Source organism: Jaculus jaculus, chromosome 8 (genome assembly GCF_020740685.1).
Source record: "Jaculus jaculus isolate mJacJac1 chromosome 8, mJacJac1.mat.Y.cur, whole genome shotgun sequence".
Taxonomy (NCBI): Eukaryota; Metazoa; Chordata; class Mammalia; order Rodentia; family Dipodidae; genus Jaculus; species Jaculus jaculus.
Window position 1 is genome coordinate 140,098,587 of NC_059109.1, and position 22,294 is coordinate 140,120,880.

The window sequence follows — 22,294 nt, forward strand, 5'->3', positions numbered from 1 at the left end:
CTGGACTGGCATCCTGCACCCCAGGGCCTTCCCCCTACCCTCCCCGCTACAGGTGTTTGACCAAGACTCCACTAGGGGGCGCACAAGACCATCATCTGGATCTGTAGGCTGGGGTGAAAGGTTGGCTGGGATCCCAATGGTCTGTTGCATCCGAGGTGGGGGCACAGGGGTGGGGCTGGCCTGAGCCTGAGCTGTCCTTACCCCCTGCTCCATGTGGACTCATCCTAGAGTGCAGCTGCTGTGGAGTGTGTGTGGGGTGGTGTCAGTGAGAGGTGGCAGGGTTTGGACTTGTGAACCCCTGGGGAAGTAGGCCTGGCCTGGACACGCCATTTGTACCAGGCTTTCTGTTGGTTTGGTGGTTTGATCTGGGCAGGACATGATTGGTCAGATGGAGCCACTGCTGGACCAGCATGGTGCCCCTTGGCCTGTTCCTTCCGCTAGGTCTCCTGGCTGCTGTTGCTGGGGGAGGAGCTGCAGTCCTCAGTGTCCTTTAGGTTTCTGGGACTATCATCAGCTGTCAGGGCCTCCCTGGGCTTTTTCCTCCCTTGGGATGGCTTCTTGAAGGCTGTGGGAAGTGAAATCTAGTTAGCCATGGTTGTAGCAACCCCGTGTGTGCTTCCCATAAGTGATCCTGCTTCTCAGCTTCTGGGTTTCTGAGAGCCCACCTCTGAAGTCCGCTGTGCTCCCTTGTCCCTAACATTAGTGCCAGTAGCAACTGTTCAGGGTATGGGAGGAGAGGCTTGAGAACTTGGTGGAAGGGTAGCCCTTCTCCTCACAAGGCCTCGCCCGTGCCTCCTTTCCTGCTTCGCAGAGGTCCTGGGATATGCTGGATAGGATAGCTGGGTGCTCTGGGGTGGATTCCTGAGGTGCAGACAAGGTTTCTACAGGGTCTGTCCCAGGGGCTGGGGCTGCAAAACAGAGGGAATGTGTGTCTGGTCCTCTGTAGGCTCCACCTAGACCTGCCAAGAGGCTGGGCTGTGCAGTAGCCCTGTGGCCATGGGAGAGTTGCCTCACCCCATCTGTGAGGCAGTGGAGAATCTTCCTGCTGGGCAGTTGTTTGGCTAAAGCAGGGACAGCCTCATAGCTGCCCATGGTGTAAGAGGCCCACAAGGCCCTAGTGATGGGCAGCATGGTACCTGCCAGGAAGATTGTCCAGCCAGTGGCCTGTTCTCACTGATCATCAGGTGAGTATCCTGGAGTGGGGGAGCAGCCTACGGGAGCCTCCTGCTAGCTGTCCCCTGCCTGGGCCTAGCTGGGAGGACAAGCGTGTGTGTGCGTCTGAGGGCAGGGGGAGCTCTGCTCAGTATGGAGGCAGGAAGGTGACACCGCGGGACCTGGGTGGGGCACACCCCACTCCAGCACAGGAAGTACTTAGAAATGACACAGGTGCCCTGGATGCCCCTTGGAGCAAACACAGGCTGCTGTCCCCTTCCGGCAACAATGTCGTGTTCTAGAGGCCCCAGCCCAGTCTGCAAAGCTGCGGCCCTGCCTGGACAAACACCAGGCTGTGTACTTATTGGTCTAGGTGTTCAAAGGCTCACCAGTGTGCCAGAGCAGGAAGTGGGAGGCTGTCCTGATACCTGGGCCCAGGCTCCACTGTCTTATCCAGAGGAGCGTAGCTCAAAGGCACAGCCCTGGGCAAACACCCCATGCCCAGCAGGACATGTCTCTCTAGCTGCCTGCAGGTGGACAGAAGGTCCAGGGGATGCCAGTCCCAAGTGGTGGTGGAGAGGTGGCGCTTGCAGTTCCTCCTTCCCTGGGAGGAAGGTGATGACTGTCCCCAGCTCTCTTATCTTACTGAAACCTGTTAGAAGTCTGGTATCAGCCTTCTTACAGGAGAGGAAGCTGAGGCCCAGGAGGCATGGTGAGGAGGCCATTTGGTCAGGATTCACAGAGGCCTGTATTGGGGAGACTCAGGGCTTCTGTCTGGCTCCAGCTGGTCTCTGGATGCTATTCTCCCAGTTGTCAGGAGAGGCCCTGCCCCACCTACCCCTCAAGCAGGTACCTTTGTCCCCTGGGTCTGAGGCTCTCTTCCTCTTCTCCTGCAGACGAACACATCCCTCTCCTGGCTTGCTCAGCTTGGCACCTGCCTCAGAGCCCACCTGGGCAGAAGCAGGGGATGGGGGACACTCAGAGCAAGGAACACCTCTCTCTAGCCTGGGCCCTTCCCCACCCCAGGTCACCCTGAGTGAGTGGCCAGAGACTTACCTCACTGTCTGAGGTGTCTGGATCCTCCAGTTCTTCTGACTCTGGCCTCTGTGGCCCAGCTTTGCTGGCCTCTGAAAGACACAGTGGTGTGGTTAACTGGGCTGGTGGCCCTGGGCCTTCAGAGCCTCCTGTGCCAGGGTGGGGGAAGACTCTGTAGATGAAGACATGGAGGGCCAGGTGTCTGCCCCAGGGCTTCTCTTGGGGATGTGAACGCAGGCCCACCCCTGGGTTCATTCCTGCACGGCCTCTGCAGCCTTCTGGGGGCCTGAGCCAGCCTCCCTTCCTCGAACGTCAGGGGAGCAGTGTCAACTGAGGCTTTGGTACTTCTGTCCTGTCAGCAGGTGGGAGGGACCCAAATGGAGGCCAGTGGGCTGACCACTACACCTGTCCCTGCTGTGTGTCATTCCCTGCCAGACTCGTGATCCTACACGCTCACATCACCTGGACGCCTGTCGGGGTCAGGCCTCTGTGGGAGGGCTGATGCTCCTGGCCTTCCTCCAACCTCTCCTGCCGTTCCGTCAGGAGAGGGCAGGCTGACATAGGGGCACGAGAGAGCATGTGAGGGCTCCTGAGGAGGCAAGTTAATGGTTTGAGAATCCAGTGGGGTGCTTCCTCCTCCATTCAGCCCTGGGCCTGCATGGGAGGGTCAGCCTTTCCTCTTCTAGTGTGAATGAGGCAGCCAACAGAGGGAAGAGGGCCTCCTAAGGCTGGCTGGTTGCTGACTGGGTGAGGGGGGCATGAAGGCCAGGGTCAAGGACTGGGCCTTTGCTTAGTGCTGGGCTCCTTACCTTGGGCTCTGGAGCTTTGGTCCCCTTGGTACCATTGCTGAGGGGTTGGGGGCTTTGACTTAGGGATCTAGATGGGGTGAGTGATTGCGGTCTGAGTGTATGGGAAGCTGTAGGGCCAAGTGACAGAGCTTGGACAGAGGACTTGGGAGTGTCCCGGCCCCGGCCCCGGTCAGAGAGGTCCAGGGGCTTGTCTGGGGCACAGTTCTGTGTGACAATGTATGTCTTCTTCCTCCAGGAGCTGCCTGGGCCTGTGGGCTGAGGATGCTGCCCACCAGGGTGGGCTGCTGTGCTCAGAGCTGTCTTGGGTGCCTCACTGTCAGATGTCTCTGAATCTGAACTGGCTGGTGGAGAAGTTGGCATCTCTTCTGGCATGGATGGGCCTCTTAGCCTGGCACTGCTTGCCCGTGCCCGTTCCTTTAGATGCTGCTGGGCCAAGAGCAGGTGCAGTGCCCCCTCTAGCCGGGGGTCGTGAATGCCTACGAGTGCGCCAGGCAGGCCTGACAGGCCTGTGGGTTCTTCCCAGCCTTCCATCTCCCCAGCTTTTAGGCTGTGAGGTTGGGGGCTGCGGGAGGCCGTGGCAGGAGCCAGGGAGCTGTGGTGAGGGCTTCGCAGGTGTAGGGACAGGTGGCGGTTCAGGAGGCAGAGGCGTTCGGCCTGGAGGGAGCGCTTCAGGGACTCATAGGCTGAGGGCCGTGAGGCCTGCAGGAAGCTACAAAGAGGGAGAGCCTGATGATGGTGGTCCTCAGACAGCAGTGACTGGCCCAGTGAGCCACAAGAGGAAGGACCATAGGCAGAACATCACACAGGGGAGGACTCTGAGGCCTGAAGTCTTAGACCCTGGAAGGCTTGGACGCTGGGCCCTCTGCCTCCTCCCGGGAAGAGCGGAGCACCAGTCACCTGCCCTCACCAGGAGTGTCCGGTGACCCCCACCCACCCCTGGTCTCACTTGCTTTGTCAGAGGAAACACTGTGCATGGGAGCTCCTGAACACTTTTTCCAAGTCTCAGCCCTCTCTCCTGCCTCCCAGGAACCTGGCCACTCAGGAAATACCCACACGGGAGCTGTGAGTCAGGTAGGATGCCCAGAAAAGCCACAGTCCCTGGAGGGTAAATGAATGACACTGCCTGGGCTTCGGGGCCTCTGCTACCTGGGGGGCCAGACTCTGATCTGGAGAGCCCTCCCAGTGTAGGTGGGGCCTCACCTGTCCAGGGGAAGGCCATGCTCATATGTTGGGCTGGGTGGGCTGCTCCTTGTGGGTGGCAGAGGGGGTGTCCCGTTGGCGGTGCCGCAGTCCATGGGGCAGGCTCGGGAGCCAGGCCGCACCACGGCAACAGTGGAGTGCAGCTGGTTGGAGATGCACTGGGGACTCTGGAGGGTGGGGGTTGGTGGTATAGGTCATTGTGGGAGGCACCCCGTCTCTTCCCACATCAAATGATGTTTAGGGTCTCTGCCCAGCCTGGGGACTGGTGTGAGCCTGGCACACACTGCCTGGTTCCCAGCAAGGCTGTGGATGGCATGGGGGGTGCTCAGGACCTGTGTCCTCACCATGTCCAGGGCCCGAGGATCGGGCAGAGTGGTACCCGGTGAGATCCTGGCCACTGGAGACATTCTGTGGCTTGCTGGCTTTTCTGTAGGATAGAGTGGCAAGGGAGCTGGAGAGATGCTGGTAGGGCCAGTAGCAGGGGCCCCTTCAGAAGTCTGAGTGACCTCCTGGGTTCCCAGCACCCCCCCCCCCGCACCTGTGCGGGCCTGGTCCTCCTCAGCCTCCTCAGGGCCAGCTAGGGGATTCTCAGCAGCACCCTTCCAGCCACCAGGGGATGAGAGCGACAGGGGCGAAGGAGGGTCTGAGGCACCCTCCCGAGTCAGCGGTGCAGGCTTATCGCTAGAGGGAGGAAAAAGTGGGTGGTGAGGACTGGAGATGCCAGGCACCTGCTGGGGTCAGGCCACCTCCACAGGCACTCAGGACCTTCCCCACACTGAGTCTAGCACTAGCTGCTCCCTGGGCACGTGTGCCAGGCCTGCCATGCGGGCAGCGGGGCCCGCTGCATCGGTCCACTCACCCCAGACCCTGGAGCCGCTTCACCTCCTCCTTCAGGGTCTTGTTCTCCTCCTTCAGCCTGTTCATCTCATTGGCTGGAAAGGGTGTTGGTAAGTGAGGCAGCAGGGTGGGGTGGGGGCTCGCCGTGCTAGGGAAGCCCCCTGCTTATCTCGCCCCAGTGACTATCGGCAGAGCAGCTATGGACTAAGAGAAAGTGTTAGGCAAACCTTGGCCTTGGGGTTTGTCAAAGGAATGGCATGGCACCAGGGTAGTCCCCAGAGCTCCCTCCAGGGACGGGGCTTGTCCTTCACTGATAGGAACAGTGGGACCCCCCCATCATTAGGAACTCAGTAGGGCAGGGATGCATATGGGTGGGAATTGGGTGTATCCTGCCCCCACCTCATGGGCCACCCCCACTTCCTGCCCTGGGGTCCTGAGGGTGAGGCTCACTGAGGACACAGAGGCGCTGCAGGCTCTGCAGGTGGGTGCTCTCCAGCTCCAGTTGCTTCTTTCTGGCCAGCTCTTGGGTGACCATGCATCTGTCGCACAGGCCTGCCCTCAGCCTGGCCGGGAGGAGGGGCCACACTTAGGGGGCCATTCTGTTCCCTCCCTATCCTGCTTCCAGGACCTGTCCCTGCCTTTCCCAGACCGTTCTTCTTGCCCCCAGGACTTCCCCCATTTGGGTTTAGCAGCCCATGTGTAGTTGAGTTTGGGAAGGAATCTTAAAAGGTGATTTTTATTATTTTGAGATAGGGTCTCACTATGTAGACTCAGGCTGGCCTCATACTCATGGTGATCCTCCTATCTCAGCCTCCCAAGTGCTGGGATTAAAGGCATGTGGCACCATGCCCAGCTAAAAAGGTGATTTTCTTAAAGTTCCGCAAAACCTGACCGGGCTGTTCTGTGCTGAATGCCCCCGAGCCGCATGGGCTCTGGGGAGAGCCGCCGCACCTGTTCTCCAGCGCCCTTAGGTTCTCTTTCAGCGCCTTCTGCTGCTCTCTGAGCTGGTGGTTCTTGGTGAAGAGTTCCTCCACCCTCTGCGCGTCCCTGGGTGGCAAACCATGAAAGAAGGCTAGCCTGAGGCCCAGGGCAGCCTGGGTTTCTGTGCCACCCCATGGGCCCTGTCATGGAGCGGGGCCCTTCACGGCGAGGCCCAGTCCCACACTTCTAGACCAGAGCTGCTCTTGCAACCTCTATCTTGTCTGTGCGCCACCTCGGCTTATATATGCTTGGGGCAGGGTGGAGGACCCACAGGCCACCCAAGAATAGTCGAGACCATGTGTTCAGTCTCTCTCTCTCTCTTTTTTCCCCTGACCTGGAATTCTCTATGTAGTAGGGAAGCCTTGAACTCACGGCGATCCTCCTACCTCTGCCTCTTAAGTGCTGCGATTAAAGGCCTGGCCATGTGTTCAGTCTCACCATGAGTGTGGTCACTGGAGTGTGCTCTCCTTGGTAGACTGAAGCCTTGCCAGCCCCTTGAGGTTGATGTGCCCAATTCACCACCTCTGTGCTATGTCACCTTGGCCAAGAGACTCACTCCCAGCCCTATGCACAGCTTGTTTCCCTTCTGCATCTAGGACAGTGGCAGGGCTGACACCCTGGGGCTTTAGGGGTGGTATGAGCAGCCACGTCCCTTGGGAAGGGCTGTCCACTGACTGTTCCTCAGACCAGACTGGGCTGACTCACCGGCAGCGCTCTGAGTTCAGTTCCAGAAGCTTGTTCTGCAGGCCTGGCAGAGAGAACAGAGGAGGCTCTGGTCAGGCCCGGCCCACCTACCTCCCCACAGTAGTGATGGGCAGAACCATGGCACTGCACCTCCTGCCCTGGCTGTCACCTGTATGACTGGGTGGGAGGAGGAGGCTCCCCATCAGCCTACACTGCCCAGATGCTTTGGCTACCTGAAGTGTGGTCTGGGCCCTTGGGGTCTCTGCATTGGCGCCTCTCTGGAGGTTGACAGGGACCCAGGCATTGGAAGTGGCTGGTCACCTGGCAGGCCAGAGTGGCCAAGAGGGACTGTTGTGGAGGACTTCTGGCATTAGGAAGGAAAACCTAGGCACACCTTTGGCTTTTCCTGGAACTCTGGTGTCTGCTGGACATGCAGTGTAGGGTGGAAAGACAGGCGCCCTTTCCTGTCCTTCCAGCAGGGGCAGCATTTCTGCTCTGGGCTCCAGTAGCCTCTGCACACCTAATTTCTTCAGGTCCTGCGACAATCACCCACCAAGGCCCCTCTTTCCCTTCCCTCCTTGCTGTCACACCTCTGTGTGGTCCAGCATGAGGCAGACCAGCCTGGGGAGGGGTTGGGACCAAGGGTTCTGTAGGGACAGCCCTACTTCTCTAGGTGCCTGGGGCGTGGCTGGCCCCTTTGACCTCTAGGTGGAGGATGGAGCTGGGTGAGAAGGGAGGGAGGGATGTCAGCTCAGTGCCTGGGATATTTCAAAAGGGCCTCGGGAGCCTTGGGTGGGTTCCTATCAGGGGCAGTCTTCCTCCCTGGGTGAGGGGCCACTGGGCTAGACCTTCCTATAGTTGTCAGCCAGGCAGGCCTGGGTTTTGTTTCTGCATGCTGGAGTTGACCCTCTGGGAAGCACAGTATCAAAGCACTTGGGGCTGGGCCCAGCTTGTGGTCCTGAAGTGTGGGTGTTGATCCTCACCCCTCCATTTGGCTGCACCACAGGGTGGAGTCTGGGGACACCCTGCATGCAGGGCCTGGAGACTCACCCAAGACCTCCTTCTCATGGGCCTCCTTTAGCCTGTTCAGTGACTCCATGAAGCTGTCCATGGCTCCCTGGGCCCTGGCCACTGTGCACTGGTCGTGGGGATGGCTGGGGCCTCTATTGCCCTTCTGTGTCCAGCCTGCAGAGGAGGACATGAGGAGAGGGTTGGCTTAGGAAGGGCCTGTGGGCTGCAGAGTCCAGACCTGGGCCTCAGGAGGTGAACTCCTATATCTATCTATATGGGGACGTTTCTGCTCAGTGTCAGGGGAGTTCAGAGGAAAGAACACAGAGTGAGTGGTTAGAGGTGGTGGCTGCTGGGTATCCTTAGGGAAGACCTAGAAAGAGGAAAGGGCCATCTGGAGGCAAGTGCCTGCCCATATGAGCTGCCCGGTCCACCAGAGTGACCCCCAACACCAGTACTACCCCCTGCAAGCCCTTCTTGGCGTCAAGTAGTCAATGCTTGGCCAGCTGCCCAGCTGGGAGTCAGACCTCATGCAGTAAGATAAGCTTGGCCCCTAGTCCATCCCGTCACCACCACTGTGGCCTCTCTTCCCCTCTTTAATGAGGAGCCTCCACAGAGACCCACTTTGATGAGAGCCCCTCTCTATCGCCCTGCTAAGCCACTGACCCCTTTATACATGTACTGGGCACACTTTCGCCCACAAAGACAGCATTGCACATACAACACAAGCAGATGCAAGGCACACACCCATGGACCTACAACATGCACAATCCACGTGCTCATGTGCAGATGGAAAGCACACATGGACACGGGTGGATAGGCACAGACCCATGCTGATATGTGGACACACACACACACACACACCACACTGCAGCGGCAGCTTCTGTTCTGAAAGATGGGGCCTTCCAGGGAGATTGGATCCCCTGCAGAGGGACTCCTGGCCATTAAATGCTCCCTTTGGTCAGGCTCTGGACCCTTTGTGGTCCCTTTGAGGCCCAAATTAAGGTGACATAGAGTCCTTGTGGGCTGGGCCTCAGGGACTGGGGTCTTAGTACAGAGAGGATAGGAATCTCATGCACTTTTACAGACTGCCCTGAACTCCCCCACATGTGGGTGCAAAGGTGCACTCTGCAGCATCAGAACCCCAAACTAGGACCTCTGAACACCTGGGTTCCGTCTACTGCAGGGCATCACAGCAGGACATCAGACATGAGCACCCCAGGCTTTTGGAAGTTGATGAGGTAGGTGCCCTTGACTGAGGTTGGCAGGTCTATGACCCCGAGAGAAGCCCAGGGCCCGGGTGAAGGTGGAGACTGTCTGACAGGAGAATGTCAGAGGGTCTGAGCGTTAGGCAGAAGGCTTGGTTTCTGGAGGTAGGTCTGGAAAGGGGAGATGGGGCATGGAAGCCCTAGAGCGGAATGTATCCTGTCACATGGTGGCTGTGGTGATGGCAGGAACCTATTGGACAGAGACCAGGATGTGGGAAGAAGGCAGAGTATCAGAAAGAAGGTGGGCTCCTGAAATAGGTTTGCAGACCCACCTGGGCTCCAGCTCCCATGCTAGCTTCCTAGTGGTGTAAGGGTGACAGCTGGTAGCCTGTGTCTGTGGGCGACAGCTCTAGTAATGAAGAATTGGGAAGTCCCCAACTAGAGGCTGGGAGCCAGAGTTGCCCCCATGAGTTGTCCTTGAGGCTAAGGTGATGACACTGAGGCTGAGCTCCCCAAGGTGCAGGGCACATGACCCTAGTAATGATTATCCTATACTCAATACAGGTATCACTTACCAGAGCCATCTAATACTGGCTATCTTGAGAAGCCTTTTTCCAGGTGGGGAAACTGAGGCCTAAGGAGGTCCTGTCCCCACCTCTCATCCAGAATCTGAATTTGGACTCCACTCTGCATGGGCTCGGGACATTTCTGGATGGTTCTGTGTGGCCAGCTGTGCTAGCCTTGCTTTTCCAGGGGCTTGGATGACGGGACGGCTAACTGGGGCCTGCTTGCTCCAGCCTCTGGCAGGCTGGGATGAGCAGGGCCAAGAAGGGACTGAGCCACGGCACCAGAAATTCCACCCAGACTTGTCCAGTGAGTGGCTCTTCCCAGGCCCCTAGCACCTGCTGCGTGGGCTGGTCTGACGCCTGTAAAGGAACCACCCAAGGGAGCTTGAGGTGTCTGTGGACTTGATAGGCATGTGTGGGCCCAGTCCATGTGAAGTGAGCTTGGTTCCCAATAAAATCATCAAGGTGCAGAGGATGACTTAGTAGGGCTAAGAGTCCCCGCTCTGAGCCCGTCTCCTCTCACTCAGTGTCTCCACATCTGCCTTCTGGCTTTTCATCTCAAGGTCCCCAAAGGACAGCAAGAAATTCTCTCTTGCACACCATATGGGGGTACAGAATCCACATTCCGGCCAGGGACCCATGGCCATAACAAGACTGGACAAGATTATCCCGTCCCTGGGTGATATTATCGTAGAGATGGTATGAATTCCCTGGTAGGCAGGTGAGATGTTCTTGGCCAAGATCAAGTGGTAGTTTCCTGGGCTACTGTTCTACCTAGGGCAGCCTTGACCGTGGCCTCTGCCTGTTGTGTTGAGGGTTTAGGCAGGGAGAGTACACGGAGGAAGGGAGTGGAGGGCCCCTGGGTGAAGTCTTTGAGTCTTGGTGCTTTGGGGCAGAAGTGGGCTGTGTGGGCAGAATGAACCTGGGTTGTGAAAACACACAGGCCCATGCCCAGCAGTCTCGTGCCACAGGTCAGCAAGGTGGTTGATCTTGGTGGGCTCTGGGGTGTGTGGGGCTCTGAAGGTGGGGGTGGGGGTCTCTCTAGAGTCAAGGCCTAGAGCAAGAGCGGTAGGGTGCTGTGACAGGAAAGAGGCCTGTAGGGTAACTCCGAGGGGTGGTGCCCAGGAGAGGGTGAAGGCATTTGGGGGACTGTACAGGACAGGGTGGAGCAGGTTGGCAGATGCCTAAACTCTTTACCTTAGAGTTCTGGGATAGGCACAGGGGTACCCTCCTTTCTGAATGCCCAGGATGGAAGGAGTCTGCTATAGCTGAGCCCCCTGAAGAAGCCCATGGAGTGACAGGGCCATCAGCCCCTGCTCCACCTCCTTCTGCAGCCTGCGCAGTGGAGGGTAGGTCCAAAGTGATCAGCTGTCACCTCATACACTATTGCCTGGCCAGGCTTCTCTGACCCCCTTTGCCCATGAGGATGCCCAGGAGGCCCTGAGCTGATTTGGCCTGGTGTCAAAGCTGGCAGGAGGCAAGAGGAGGGCTGCACCTTGCTGCCTACCCTGTGAGGACTTTGGTACCAGTGCCTGGGCCAGTAGGCAGGTGCTACTGAAACCAACAGCTTGAGCACTTCAACTGAACCAGAACATGTGACTAAACTGGACCCCTCCCCTTTCAGAGCCTAGTAGAACCCTCCACCATGAGCAAGCGAGTCTGAGGCCCAGTAGAACGTCTTCTACCTCATACCCTCTCAAGAAGAAACACTGCAGGCTGTGCGGGCTCCTGAAGGCTGTTGTCTACACAAGAGCCCCCACCAGTCCCTAGAGGCCTCCACCTGCCTTTAAGGGGCCCCATCTGACCCTCAGAGTCCTGTTTGTTCCTCAAAGCCTGGACCAGCCTCTGGGAGGAAGCAGAGGTTCTCAACATGCTCAGGTCTCAGTGCCCCAGAGGTTAGGGCACCGCAACCCCAGCCTTCAGCTTGGATAGAAAGCTAAAGCAGTGACTTTGAGGATGGCTCCTATCCTACATCCTGTGTAGTCTTGGTCTAGCTGCTCTACCCGAGTCCAGATTGCCTCATCTGGGCAATTGTACACTCCTGCCTGTCTCAGGAGGTGGTGATACTCACTGCATCACATGTGCCAGGAATGGCAAGGGGTATGTGCTCAGTAAAAGAGACCCTGCATCTCTTACCTCCCCCACACACAGCTCCATACCCCAAAGTTGGTACCATCTCTGTGGGGGGGGGGCTCTGTAGTGATGGGCAACTAGCAGCGCCCCTGGAAGAATCGCTTTTCTCATGACAACACAGTTACACACACACACAAACACACACACAAATAATAATAATCAAAGGACCTTTTGTAGGAGGACAAATCCCTTGTCAAGTCCACAGTGGAGGAAAGCCTGTCCCCAACAGCATGACAAAAGCTCACTGGGGACTCACTTCAAGTCCATGGGTCTTGGTGGCTCACAGCCCCAGAAGTGGCTCCCAACAGGGCTGGGCACCATCTGCTCCGTGGCAGAGACCACCGCTGTGCTGTCTGAGGCTGCCTCTGGGCCAGTGACCACACTTGGGTCCTGCTCCAGAGCTTCTCTAGTTGTCTGAGCCTGTCATTGGGGATGGTGGCCAACTCTCTTTCTTTTCCAGAATGTTGAACCAGTGGGCACAGTGATGTCATCTGGCTGGCTGCCACTTATGCCTAGCTCCTTCTCACTGGCATGGTCCTCAGGGGAGGGGTCAAGAGGGACCCCATTCTATTACTTCTCTGGGGACAGGCCATTGATACAGCCACCTGACTATCCATCTAGCCATGCAAACCAGTGCTGACCACAGCAGTAGCAATAGCAGTGGCTGTTGTTGCCCATGGGCCACTTGGCACTGTGCACCATGCCAAGGATTTTTCTTGAGGGATGTTAAAACCCCGCTGAGGTTTTGCTGAGGAGGCCAAGCTGGCAGCCCTTGCCTAGCCACCACTGGTACCTCGTCAAGCCCATTCCAAGACCAGGCACACCATCAGAGTTCATTGAATGTTGGTATTTGGTGTTGTGTGCCCAGCTCCGCACACTGAGTGATCACATGATCAGGGCCCACTTGGTCATGGAGGAAATGCTAATTGTCCTGTTCTAAGATGGCAGACCGCAAAGTGTGGAACAGGTAAGTGGAAAAATAGGTTGGGGCAGGATTCAAACCAGGCTCTGGCTGATACCATCTGTAGGGATGGGCAAAGTCTCTATCAGTGACTTTAGCCAGACCGCTTGTCTATCTGTGTCTTGGTTACCTTGTCCATGGTAGTGACCTGAATGTGGCTGGAACTCTCATGCCTGATACAGTGATGGGGCTGTGGCCATGCAAGGAGCAGGTGCCTCTAACGCCCATGTGCCAGGACCTTACAGTTGCTTCAGAGTCACCCATGGAGTGGTCATGGCAGGCCCTATTTTATAGATGGAAAACTGAGAGAGAGAGAGAGAAAGAGAGAGAGAAAGATGACATCCGTATCCAGTTGCCAGCTCACACAGCCTCTTGGGAACCTCTTGGATCAGTTCAGGGTGGGAGCCATATCCTGAGGTGTCCCTGCCAGCGTAGTTTCTTAATCCTCCTGACATATAAATTCCCCCCAAAAGACAGGTGCAGCCACCACACAGAGCTATACTCCACTGGGGGAAAAGTCCCATGTTTGTATACATGCCAAAAGCAAACACCCACACATAATCTTAGTGCCACTCCCTCCCTGCACACAGCCGCTGCATGACCTCAGGACAGCTGCATACACATGTACACACAGGTACACACACACACATGTACACACATGTATACACACACACACACGCACGCATGCACGCGCGCGCACACACACACACACAAGGGTGCTTTGCAGCTCAGGTGACAGGGCCCTGCAACCTGATTCTTCCAGGACGGGATGGCGTGCAGCCCTTGCAGCCTCCCCAGGGTCTGGAAGCGGGGCCTGAGCAGACTTGTGATTACACTTCCTCCCACTGCCTGCCACAGCCCAGTAGCCACTGACTGAGCATGGGCCAGTATCCCCCTTGCCCCAGCGTTGAGCTATGGGTGGCTGGACCCAGCCACGCACTCACACTCTTCTTATTCCCACAACTGTAGAGGCTCTTGCCTTACGAGGAGCTGGGCAATGGGTGGTCCAAGACACAGCCTGTTCTAGGGCCCTGGAACCCCTCTGCAGACAGTGGGAACTTTCTGGGGCCATGGTGCCTGGCCAGATCTTAATTCTCTGCTTTATTCCCCTACTCGGGAAGCCCATGTGCCCTCCTCATCTTTACTTGGTCCTCAGGACCAGGCACTCCAGAGAACCCCTCATGCTACCCTCTAGGCCAGCCTCCCCCACCCTACCCCTGCCTCCCTCTCCAGTGGGCCTCCTACTTCCTGTCTCCTGTCTCCTCTCCTCAGGAGTCTGAGCTGGGCCTCCAGCCTCCACAGGAAGCTGCTCCAGCCCACCCGGCTCCTGGAGGGGCCCCGCCTGGCTTCGCCAACATACTCACATGGCCCCTTGGCCAGCCTGGACTTCCGGGGGACCTCTGTCCTGAGAGCTCCCCACCAGGGAGAGATAGTAGTGAGCGGTGTGAGCTTGCAAGGCAACAAGCCGGAGACGGAATTTTGACCAAACCCGCCCGACGGGTTTCAGGTTCTTCCAGCCGGGAGCAGCAAGGAGGCTGGGACTGCCCGAAGCAGCCGGACCGGTCGCACCGTCTGCGGGAAAGTGGCAGAACCAGCTGGCCCAGTGCACAGAGGCGGATTGTTTCCCCATAATCCACGTTGTGTCACCTGGCTGCAGAGCCAGGCTGTAACCAGGAGCATCCTGTGGGGCCGTGCACAGGAGTGTGGGCTCAGACAGCCGAGGCACCCCTGGGCAGGAAGGAGACAGTTCTTTTGCTTCCTCCTGCTGGACAGAGGCAGGGAGGGCCTGTTCGGCCACCCGCATCTCAGGTCACCTCCGGCTGACCACGGCAGGTGGTGTTCCTTTGTCCTTGCCTGTGGCTTGGGGATAAAAAGCCACATGACCTATGTCTCCAGAAACTGCTACTGGGAAATATCCTGGCTGGGCTGGGGGCTGCTCAGCACCACACTTGTTCTTCCTGGGAAAGCTGGCTTCTGCTGGTGGCGGAGGCAGCAGGGGCTGGGCTTTAGGTCTGTTCTGTCTGTCCTGTGTCTCCTTTCTGAATGCCCAGGATGGAAGGAGTCTGCTATAGCTGAGCCCCCTGAAGAAGCCCATGGAGTGACAGGGCCATCAGCCCCTGCTCCACCTCCTTCTGTGGCCCAGGTTGGGTGGGCGTCTTTGGGTCTTCAGGTAGGTGGAGTTCAGGGTGACACATGGAACTGGAGGCTAGTCTGGCGTAGGATGACATGGCCCAGAGTGCTAGAGGAGCCAACACTGTGGTGTTGCCATTGCTGTCTGGACAGTGACACAGTGGTCACTCTTAAGCAGAAAAGAGTAGCCTCTGAGGGCTGCGGCCATCCACACCCTTTCCTCTTCTCTGGTTCTGTCCAGAGCGCGGGGGGGGGGGGTGGTTCCTCAGTCTGTAGGGTCATGGAAGGGCTGTGAGGAGGGCCCCCTAGGGTGTCCAAGTAGCTTCAGAAAGGGGAGGGCTGGCTCTCAGAGTGCACAGGATAGGACATCCTGTTCCTGCTGCCAGCTGGGGGCAGGACTAGACTATCTCTGGCTCCCTTGGGGTCCTCCTGATGGCAGGGGAAGTTCTAGGTTATGGAACTCTGTGGACACCTGTCCCTACCCTCCTTCATGAGAGGCATCTATTTGCATGCACGCCACAAGGAAGAGTGGACATCACTGTTGTGCTTGAGGTGTGGGGACAGTGGGCATGGGTGCAAGGATGCTATGCTTGCTTCTGGCTCTGGTCTGAATGTGTCCTCTCACTTCTTATGTTGACATCCCAACCCCAAGACTGGTACTGGGGGTGCTGAGAGGTGGTTAGCCCCTTAAGTGGTATCAGTTCTCCTATAAAGGGGCCAGGGAGCACATTCCCTCCCTCAGTGAGGCAGCAGGAACCCTGTCCCTGCACCTGCCTGTGCCTTATCTTGAATGTCCAGGGTTAGGGGTGTTTTATGCAGCAGCCCATGGCGAACCCACCTCTGGAGCATGAGTGTTGGCGTCTGAACATGGCTGGTTTTGGCTCTTCAGTTTGTTTGGGTTCAGATATGCATCTGCATAGGTGCCACACACATGGAAGTGTTTCTGAGTGAGGGCAGGTCTACCACTTGCATGGCTGGGTAGCATGTGCCTGTGTGTGTGGATGTGCATGTATGGGTGTGGGGCTATGTGTGCATGTGGGGGGGAGTGTGCATGTGTGGAGCTGTGTATGCATATATGTGAGGCTGTGTGTGCATGTGTGTGAGGGTGTGTGTGCATGTATGCATCTCTGTGTGTATTGTGAGGCTGTGTGTGCATGTGTGTGGGCTGTGTGTGCATGTCTAAGGGACCCCTCTAGTGAGGCAAAGACATGCTTCCATCAATAATGCAGCCTTAAATCTGGACCAGGGCTGGAGGTTGGGACTCTGGGAACCTGTTCTGTTCTACCCTAATCCCAAGTTCTTACCCTAGCCATGTCTGGGTCCTGATTGTCCTTGAGAGCTGGCCACTTTGAGCCAGCTACCCACCCTCTCTGAGCCAGGTCCTCACCTGCTTCCCACACAGCTCACATAAGCCCTGAGGTCACAGGCAAAGCCCTGGCCAGGATCTGTCTCTGGGAATACTGGGTGGTGGGATGTGTTCTGACTGGGGCTGTCTCTAATGAGAGATGTTAGTGAGCTGCACAAAAGCTGACTTTCTCAAAGGGTCACACACAATTGCCTTGAAGCCCAGCAGCCCTGTAGATGGAGATGTTCACAATCATCCCCAAACAGCAGTGGCAGGCTAGATAAGCAAAGGGGCCTAGCTTTGTGATGGAAAACTCTCCCACCCAGAGGCATCTGATGCCTGCCCCTTAACAGCCCTTGTGGGTAAGCACAGCACAGGTGGCAGAGGACCCAGACTCCACTAAAGCCCAGAAGCTTGGGGGAGGAGACAGCCCACAAAGGCCTGAGGACACTTGGGGATGGGGTGAGCTATGGGTGAAAGGGCAGAGGTCACCTTCTAGGGTGATGGAACTACATGTTTTCTTGGTTGTGGGCTTGTGGTTGTATGTGGGAGGACTCATTTGGAATACTCATCCTTACACTAAAGACTGTTGATGAAAAGCCAGCCTGGGCTAGAGTGAGACCCTACCTCGAAACTCCTGCTCCCCTCCCCCCCCCAAAAAAGACTATTGACATGGTTTCATGCAATTTCCAATGTGGCTGATTTTTTTTTTTTTTTTTTGAGGTAATATCTCACTGTAGCTCAGTCTGACCTGGAATTCACCATGTAGTCTCACAGTAGCCTCAAACTCATGACGATCCTCCTACCTCGGCCTCCCGAGTGCTGGGATTAAAGGCGTGTCACTGCTCCCGGTTTTGATCTTGTTTTTATACTGAAGGTGGAACTCAAGGACTTGTGTGTTGGGAAAGTCCTCTACCCCCCTCTGAGCTGCATCTCCAGTCCCAGGTTGGCCTTCACGGTGGTCTCGAACTCTTGGCGATCCTCCTACCTCTGCCTCCCAAGTGCTGGTATTAGAGGTGTGCACCACCACACCTAGGTAGCTTTTTGTTTTGTTTTGTTTTGTTTTGTTTTGTGGTTGTGTCTTGCTCTAGCCCAAGGCTGACTTGGAATTCACTATGTAGTCTCAGGGTAGCCTTGAACTCTTGGCAATCCTCCTACCTCTGCCCCTCCTCCTGAGTGCTGGGATTAAAGGTGTGCATCACCATGCCTGGCTGTAGTTCTGTTTTTACTTTTTTTTGTGAGAGAGTGAGAGCCAGAGTGGGAATGAGATAGATAGATAGATAGATAGATAGATAGATAGATAGATAGATAGAATGTGTGTGTTTGTGTGTGGGAAGAGAAAATTGGCGTACCTGGATCTGCAGCCACTGTAGTTGAACTCTAGATGCATGTGCCACCTAGTGCACATATGTAACCTTGTGTACTTGTGTCATCTTGCATCTGGCTTACCTGGGACATGGAGAGTCAAACATGGGTCCTTAGGCTTCACAGGCAATTGTCTTAACTGCTAAGCTATCTCTCCAGCCCTCTTTTATTTTTATTTATTTATTTTTTGCTTTTTTGAGGTAGGGTCTCACTCTAGTCCAGGCTGACCTGGAATTCACTATGTAGTCTCAGGGTAGCCTCGAATTCACAGTGATCCACCTACCTCTGCCTCCCGAGTGCTGGGATTAAAGGTGTGCACCACCACACTCGGCTCCCAGCCTTCTTTTATTAAAAAATATTTTATTTATTTATTTGAAGAGAGAGGGACAATGGGCATGTGCCAAGGCCTCTATCCACTGCAAATGAACTCTAGATGTTGTACATCTGGCTTCACACTGGTACTAGGGAATCAAACCAGGGTTGTTAGGCTTTGTAGGCAAGCACCTTAACCACTGAGCAATCTTTTCAGCCCCTCTCTAGGAGTTCTTTTTTTTTTAATTTTTATTAACATTTTCCATGATTATAAAATATATCCCATGGTAATAACTAGGAGTTCTTAAGTAACAGGTCATATTGGCCACACAAGCTGGTAGCAGTGCTTAGGGAAAAAAAGCAGCAATTGAAGGGTGCTTTGGGTAGAATGTGGGGTACAGGATCACTCAATCAAAACAAAGCAGAGACTAGATGGGGATGTGCAAAGGACCAGAAAATGATAAAGGGTGGAGGAAATGGAGCCACAAGAAGGGAGCATGTGGGGGACAGAGTGGAGCTGATGAGTTTGGGGGAGGCAGGAGATGGGGGAGGGCTGAGGTCGCTCCTTCCCACGCCTCTGCAGCCCAGGGAACCTCCACTCCTCTGCTCTACTGGGATGGATGTCAGGAACCTGGGTCTGGAGCTCAGCCTGTGTTGATCCGTGTGATGCTACTTTAGCTGTTTCCAACACCTCCTTGTTGGCTCTGCTGAGAAAGGCCGGATCAGCTGGGCCAGTTCCATGGTGGGTCCAGCCCACTAAGCTGGCAGAGTTATTGATCTTCTGAGACACTGGGTAGCAAGGAACAGGGGCAGCAGGAGAGCTACAGGTGACCAGGGCTGGAGGTCTGAACAGGTCCACTGTCATTATCTACTTCTTTAAAAAAAACACACTTTTTTTTTTGAGGTAGGGTCTCCTAGCCCAGGCTAACCTGGAACTCATGTGTAGTTCCAGGCAGGGCTTGAACTAACTCATAGAAATTCTCCTACCTCTGTTTCCTGAGTGCTGGGATTAAAGGCTTAAAAAACTTTAAAAGTGATCCAAGCAAGGCTCTGAGGATGCTGGAAGTGTTCAGGCTGCCCATCAAGCTGGGAAGGGAGGTCCCAAGGGCTCCCATGCTTCTTGGGCCAGGTGGGTGCAAAACACCAAACCCAGGGGTGAGGCCACTGTGGGCTTTTATCCTTGAGCTGGGAGGGCTGGAGATAAGGCTTCAAAGACAGCTGCCTGTAAGCGCACCTTTAAAAGCTGCCCAGCCACTGATGTTTGTGTTACTGGACTAATAGATAAGGAGTAGGTTGGGCGGCCAGCACCAGGCCAGGCCAGTCTTATAGCTCTGGCCCCCAGATAAATGTGTCACTTATTAATATGGCCCTGTAGGAGGGGGCTTGCCTGACTGGGCTGCCTTCTGTAAAGCCTGGGGCTCCTGGCCCATCCTCCTGCAGAGAGGCTTCTGGTGGTCTGTAGGGGGAGGGGCTCCTTCCTGGCAGCTGGCTGCCTGTCCAACTGGGGAACACGGTACTGGGCATGAGCATCTGGGCAGGGGTGCTTCTCACTGCCCGTCACATAATTCAGTAATAGGCATACTACTTTTTTTTTTAAAAGATTTTATTTATGGGCTGGAGAGATGGCTTAGTGGTTAAGCACTTACCTGTGAAGCCTAAGGACCCCAGTTCGAGGCTCGATTCCCCAGGACCCACGTTAGCCAGATGCACAAGGGGGCGCACGCGTCTGGAGTTCGTCTGCAGTGGCTGGAAGCGCTGGCGAGCCCATTCTCTCTTTCTCTCTCTCTGTGCCTCTTTCTCTCTCAAGTGAATAAATTAAAAAAAGATTTTAGGGCTAGAGAGATGGCTTAGCAGTTAAGCGTTTGCCTGTCAAGCCTAAGGACCCCGGTTCGAGGCTCAATTCCCGAGGACCCACGTTAGCCAGATGCACAAGGGGCACACGTGTCTGGAGTTCCTTTGCAGTGGCTAGAGGCCCTGGCGTGCCCATTCTCTATCTATCTGACTCCTTCTCTCTCTGTCTACTGCTCTCAAATAAAAAAAAAAAAAAAAAAAGATTTTATTTATTTATTTATTTATTTATAGAGACGGAGAGAGGGGAAGAGAGTGAGAATGGGTGCATCAGGGCCTCTAGCTTCTGCAAACCATCTGGCTTATATAGGACCTGGAGAATTGAACATGGGTCCTTGGGCTTCACAGGCATGTGCCTTAACTGCTAAACCATTTCTCCAGCCCACATACTACTTTTTGTTTTTTTTTCTTTTTTTCGTTTTCTTCTTTTTTTCTTCTTTTTTTTTTTTTTGGTTTTTCAAGGTAGGGTCTCACTCTAGCCCAGGCTGACCTGGAATTCACTATGGAGTCTCATGGTGGCCTTGAACTCACAGCAATCCTCCTACCTCTGCCTCCTACCACGCCCAGCTTATTGTTTGTTTTTTTCAAGGTTGGGTCTTACTCTAGCCCACGCTGACCTAGAACTCATTTTTTAGTCCCAGGCTGGTCTAGAACTGATGGCAATCCTTCTACCTCTGCCTCCTGAGTGCTGGGGTTAAGGGTGTGTGCCACCATGTTCAAGGCACACTATTTTTAAAATTGCTTCTTTTTTTTTTTAAAAAAAGACTATTCTTAAGGATGAAGAGATAGCTCAATGGTTAAGATGCTTGCATGAAATGACCCAGGTTTGATTCCCCAGTGTGCGTGTAAAAACAGATGCACAAAATGGTGTATGCGTCTGGAGTTTGTCTGTAGTGGCTAGTGGCCCTGGTGCTCTCTCTTTCCCTCTCTTGCTCTCTCTCTCTCTGACGAATAAATGAATAAAGATATTTTAAAAAAGTAGTTTTGGCCGGGCATGGTGGCACATGCCTTTAGTCCCAGCACTTGTAGGCAGAGGTAGGAGGATCACTGTGAGTTTGAGGCCACCCTGAGACTCCATAGTGAATTCTACATCAGCATGGGTTAGAGTGAGACCCTACCTTGAAACCCCCCCAAAAAGTATTCTTACAAGCAGAGAGAGAGAGAGAAAGAGAGAGAGAATAGGTACGAGGGCCACCACTTTGTATATCTGGCTTTACATGAAAACTAGGGAATCGAACTTGGGCCCTCAGGCTTTGTGATATCATCTTAAACCTCTGACCCATTTCTTTAGCTCCTAAAGTTTCTTCTTGGTAATGCAGGAATTGCCAAGATGGCCCACTTTGCAAAGCATTAATATGTGCCTAACATGGTCAAAGTCTCCTTTGACTGTCACTGTCTTGACAGGGTCCCTTCTGCTTGGAGCGAACATGTCTCTCTAGGTTTTTCTCAAGGTAGCATCTTAGCCATCTGAGCATGATCAATTTAGTGGCACTTCCTACAGTCACAAGTAGGCACAGCCATGGCAGCTGTCTGATTCCAGAACATCTTCCCTACCAAGAAGGAAGCCCTGGACCTAGCTGTAGTCACCCTTTCCCGAGAGCCACTGTCAACTTCTGTCTCTGGATTTGCCTGCACTGTACATTTCTTGTACATAGCCCCACACATCTTGTGCCTCTTGCTGTGCGCAATATTCCCAAGGCTATTCTATGCTGCACATGCCAGGCTGCCCTCCTAATGCTGAGAACTATGCCACAGAGTTATTATTATTATTGTTTTTTCAAGGTAGGGTCTCACTTTAGCCCAGGCTGACCTGGAATTCACTATGTAGCCTCAAGGTGGCCTTGAACTCTTGGCAATCCTCCTATCTCTGCCTCCCAAGTGCTGGTTTTAAAGGTGTGTGCCACCATGCCCAGTTCTATTTATTCTTCTTCTTAATAACTCCTGTCATCAGTAGGTGGGTTTGTTAGTTGCCTTTCTTGCAGCTGAGACAAAATACCACTTAAGGACAAAAGCCACTTAGGGTGGAAGTTTCCTTTGGCTTACAGTTTGAGGACACAGTCCGTGGCAGTGGGAAAGGCGTGGCGGCAGGAGCAAGAAGCAGCTGGTCACATTCGCCCACAGTCAGGAAGCAGAGGGAGGAATGCTGGTGCTTGGCTCACTTTCCCCATTTTGTTTTGTATGTATGGGGCAGTATATGTGTGTGGCATATGTATGCGATGTGTGGCATAGGCATGTGTGTGTACAAATGCCCTCACCCCTGGCCCAGTGCATGAAGGCCTCTGCTAGCCCAGCGTCATCTGGCTATTCCCTGGACATAGCGTATCTCTGTCAACCTGGAGCTGCTGACTTTTGGTCAGTGAGCCCCAGGGATTCTCCAGTGTCCACCCCGTCTCCTGGACTGGTGTTACAGAGTACGTGACCATGCCCAGCTTTTTATGTGGGTATTAGGGAATCAAACTTGTGCAGTCTCAAGCTTCACAGAGCCTCATGCTTAAGCAGCAAGCACTCTTTACTCCTGAGCCATTTCCCTAGCGCCTGCATTTCTCTTTCTATTCAGTCTAGGACCCCGGCCAATGGGTGCTACTGCTGACAGTCAGGGTGGGTGTTCCCACTTCATTTAACCTAATAGAGAAACTCCCTCCCAGACATGCCTAGAGATTTTCTCCTCGGAGATTCTGGATGAAGTTAACATGAACCATCACTGTGGGCATTTGGCTGTC

The 22,294-nt window shown here is 54.9% G+C and overlaps 1 protein-coding gene across 2 annotated transcripts; it reads right to left on the reverse strand.

The window, feature by feature from the left end:
- Nucleotides 1-284: 284 nt before the first annotated feature.
- Rbbp8nl (RBBP8 N-terminal like) lies at nt 285-14,052 on the reverse strand. 2 transcript variants are annotated; one of them, XM_045157454.1, is made up of 14 exons: nt 13,939-14,052; nt 7,749-7,883; nt 6,720-6,762; nt 5,985-6,080; nt 5,484-5,596; nt 5,056-5,128; nt 4,735-4,877; nt 4,541-4,623; nt 4,197-4,363; nt 2,997-3,705; nt 2,650-2,776; nt 2,209-2,279; nt 2,006-2,102; nt 285-565 (listed from the first exon to the last, which is right to left on the reverse strand). In XM_045157454.1, exons 2-14 carry the CDS (start codon nt 7,807-7,809, stop codon nt 438-440), a joined length of 1,911 nt encoding a protein of 636 aa, XP_045013389.1. In that variant the 5' UTR covers nt 7,810-7,883; nt 13,939-14,052; the 3' UTR covers nt 285-437. The 2 variants fall into 2 exon arrangements, with proteins under 2 accessions (XP_045013389.1, XP_045013390.1); XM_045157455.1 differs by lacking the exon at nt 13,939-14,052 and adding an exon at nt 12,705-12,733.
- Between the last annotated feature and the right edge of the window lie 8,242 nt (nt 14,053-22,294).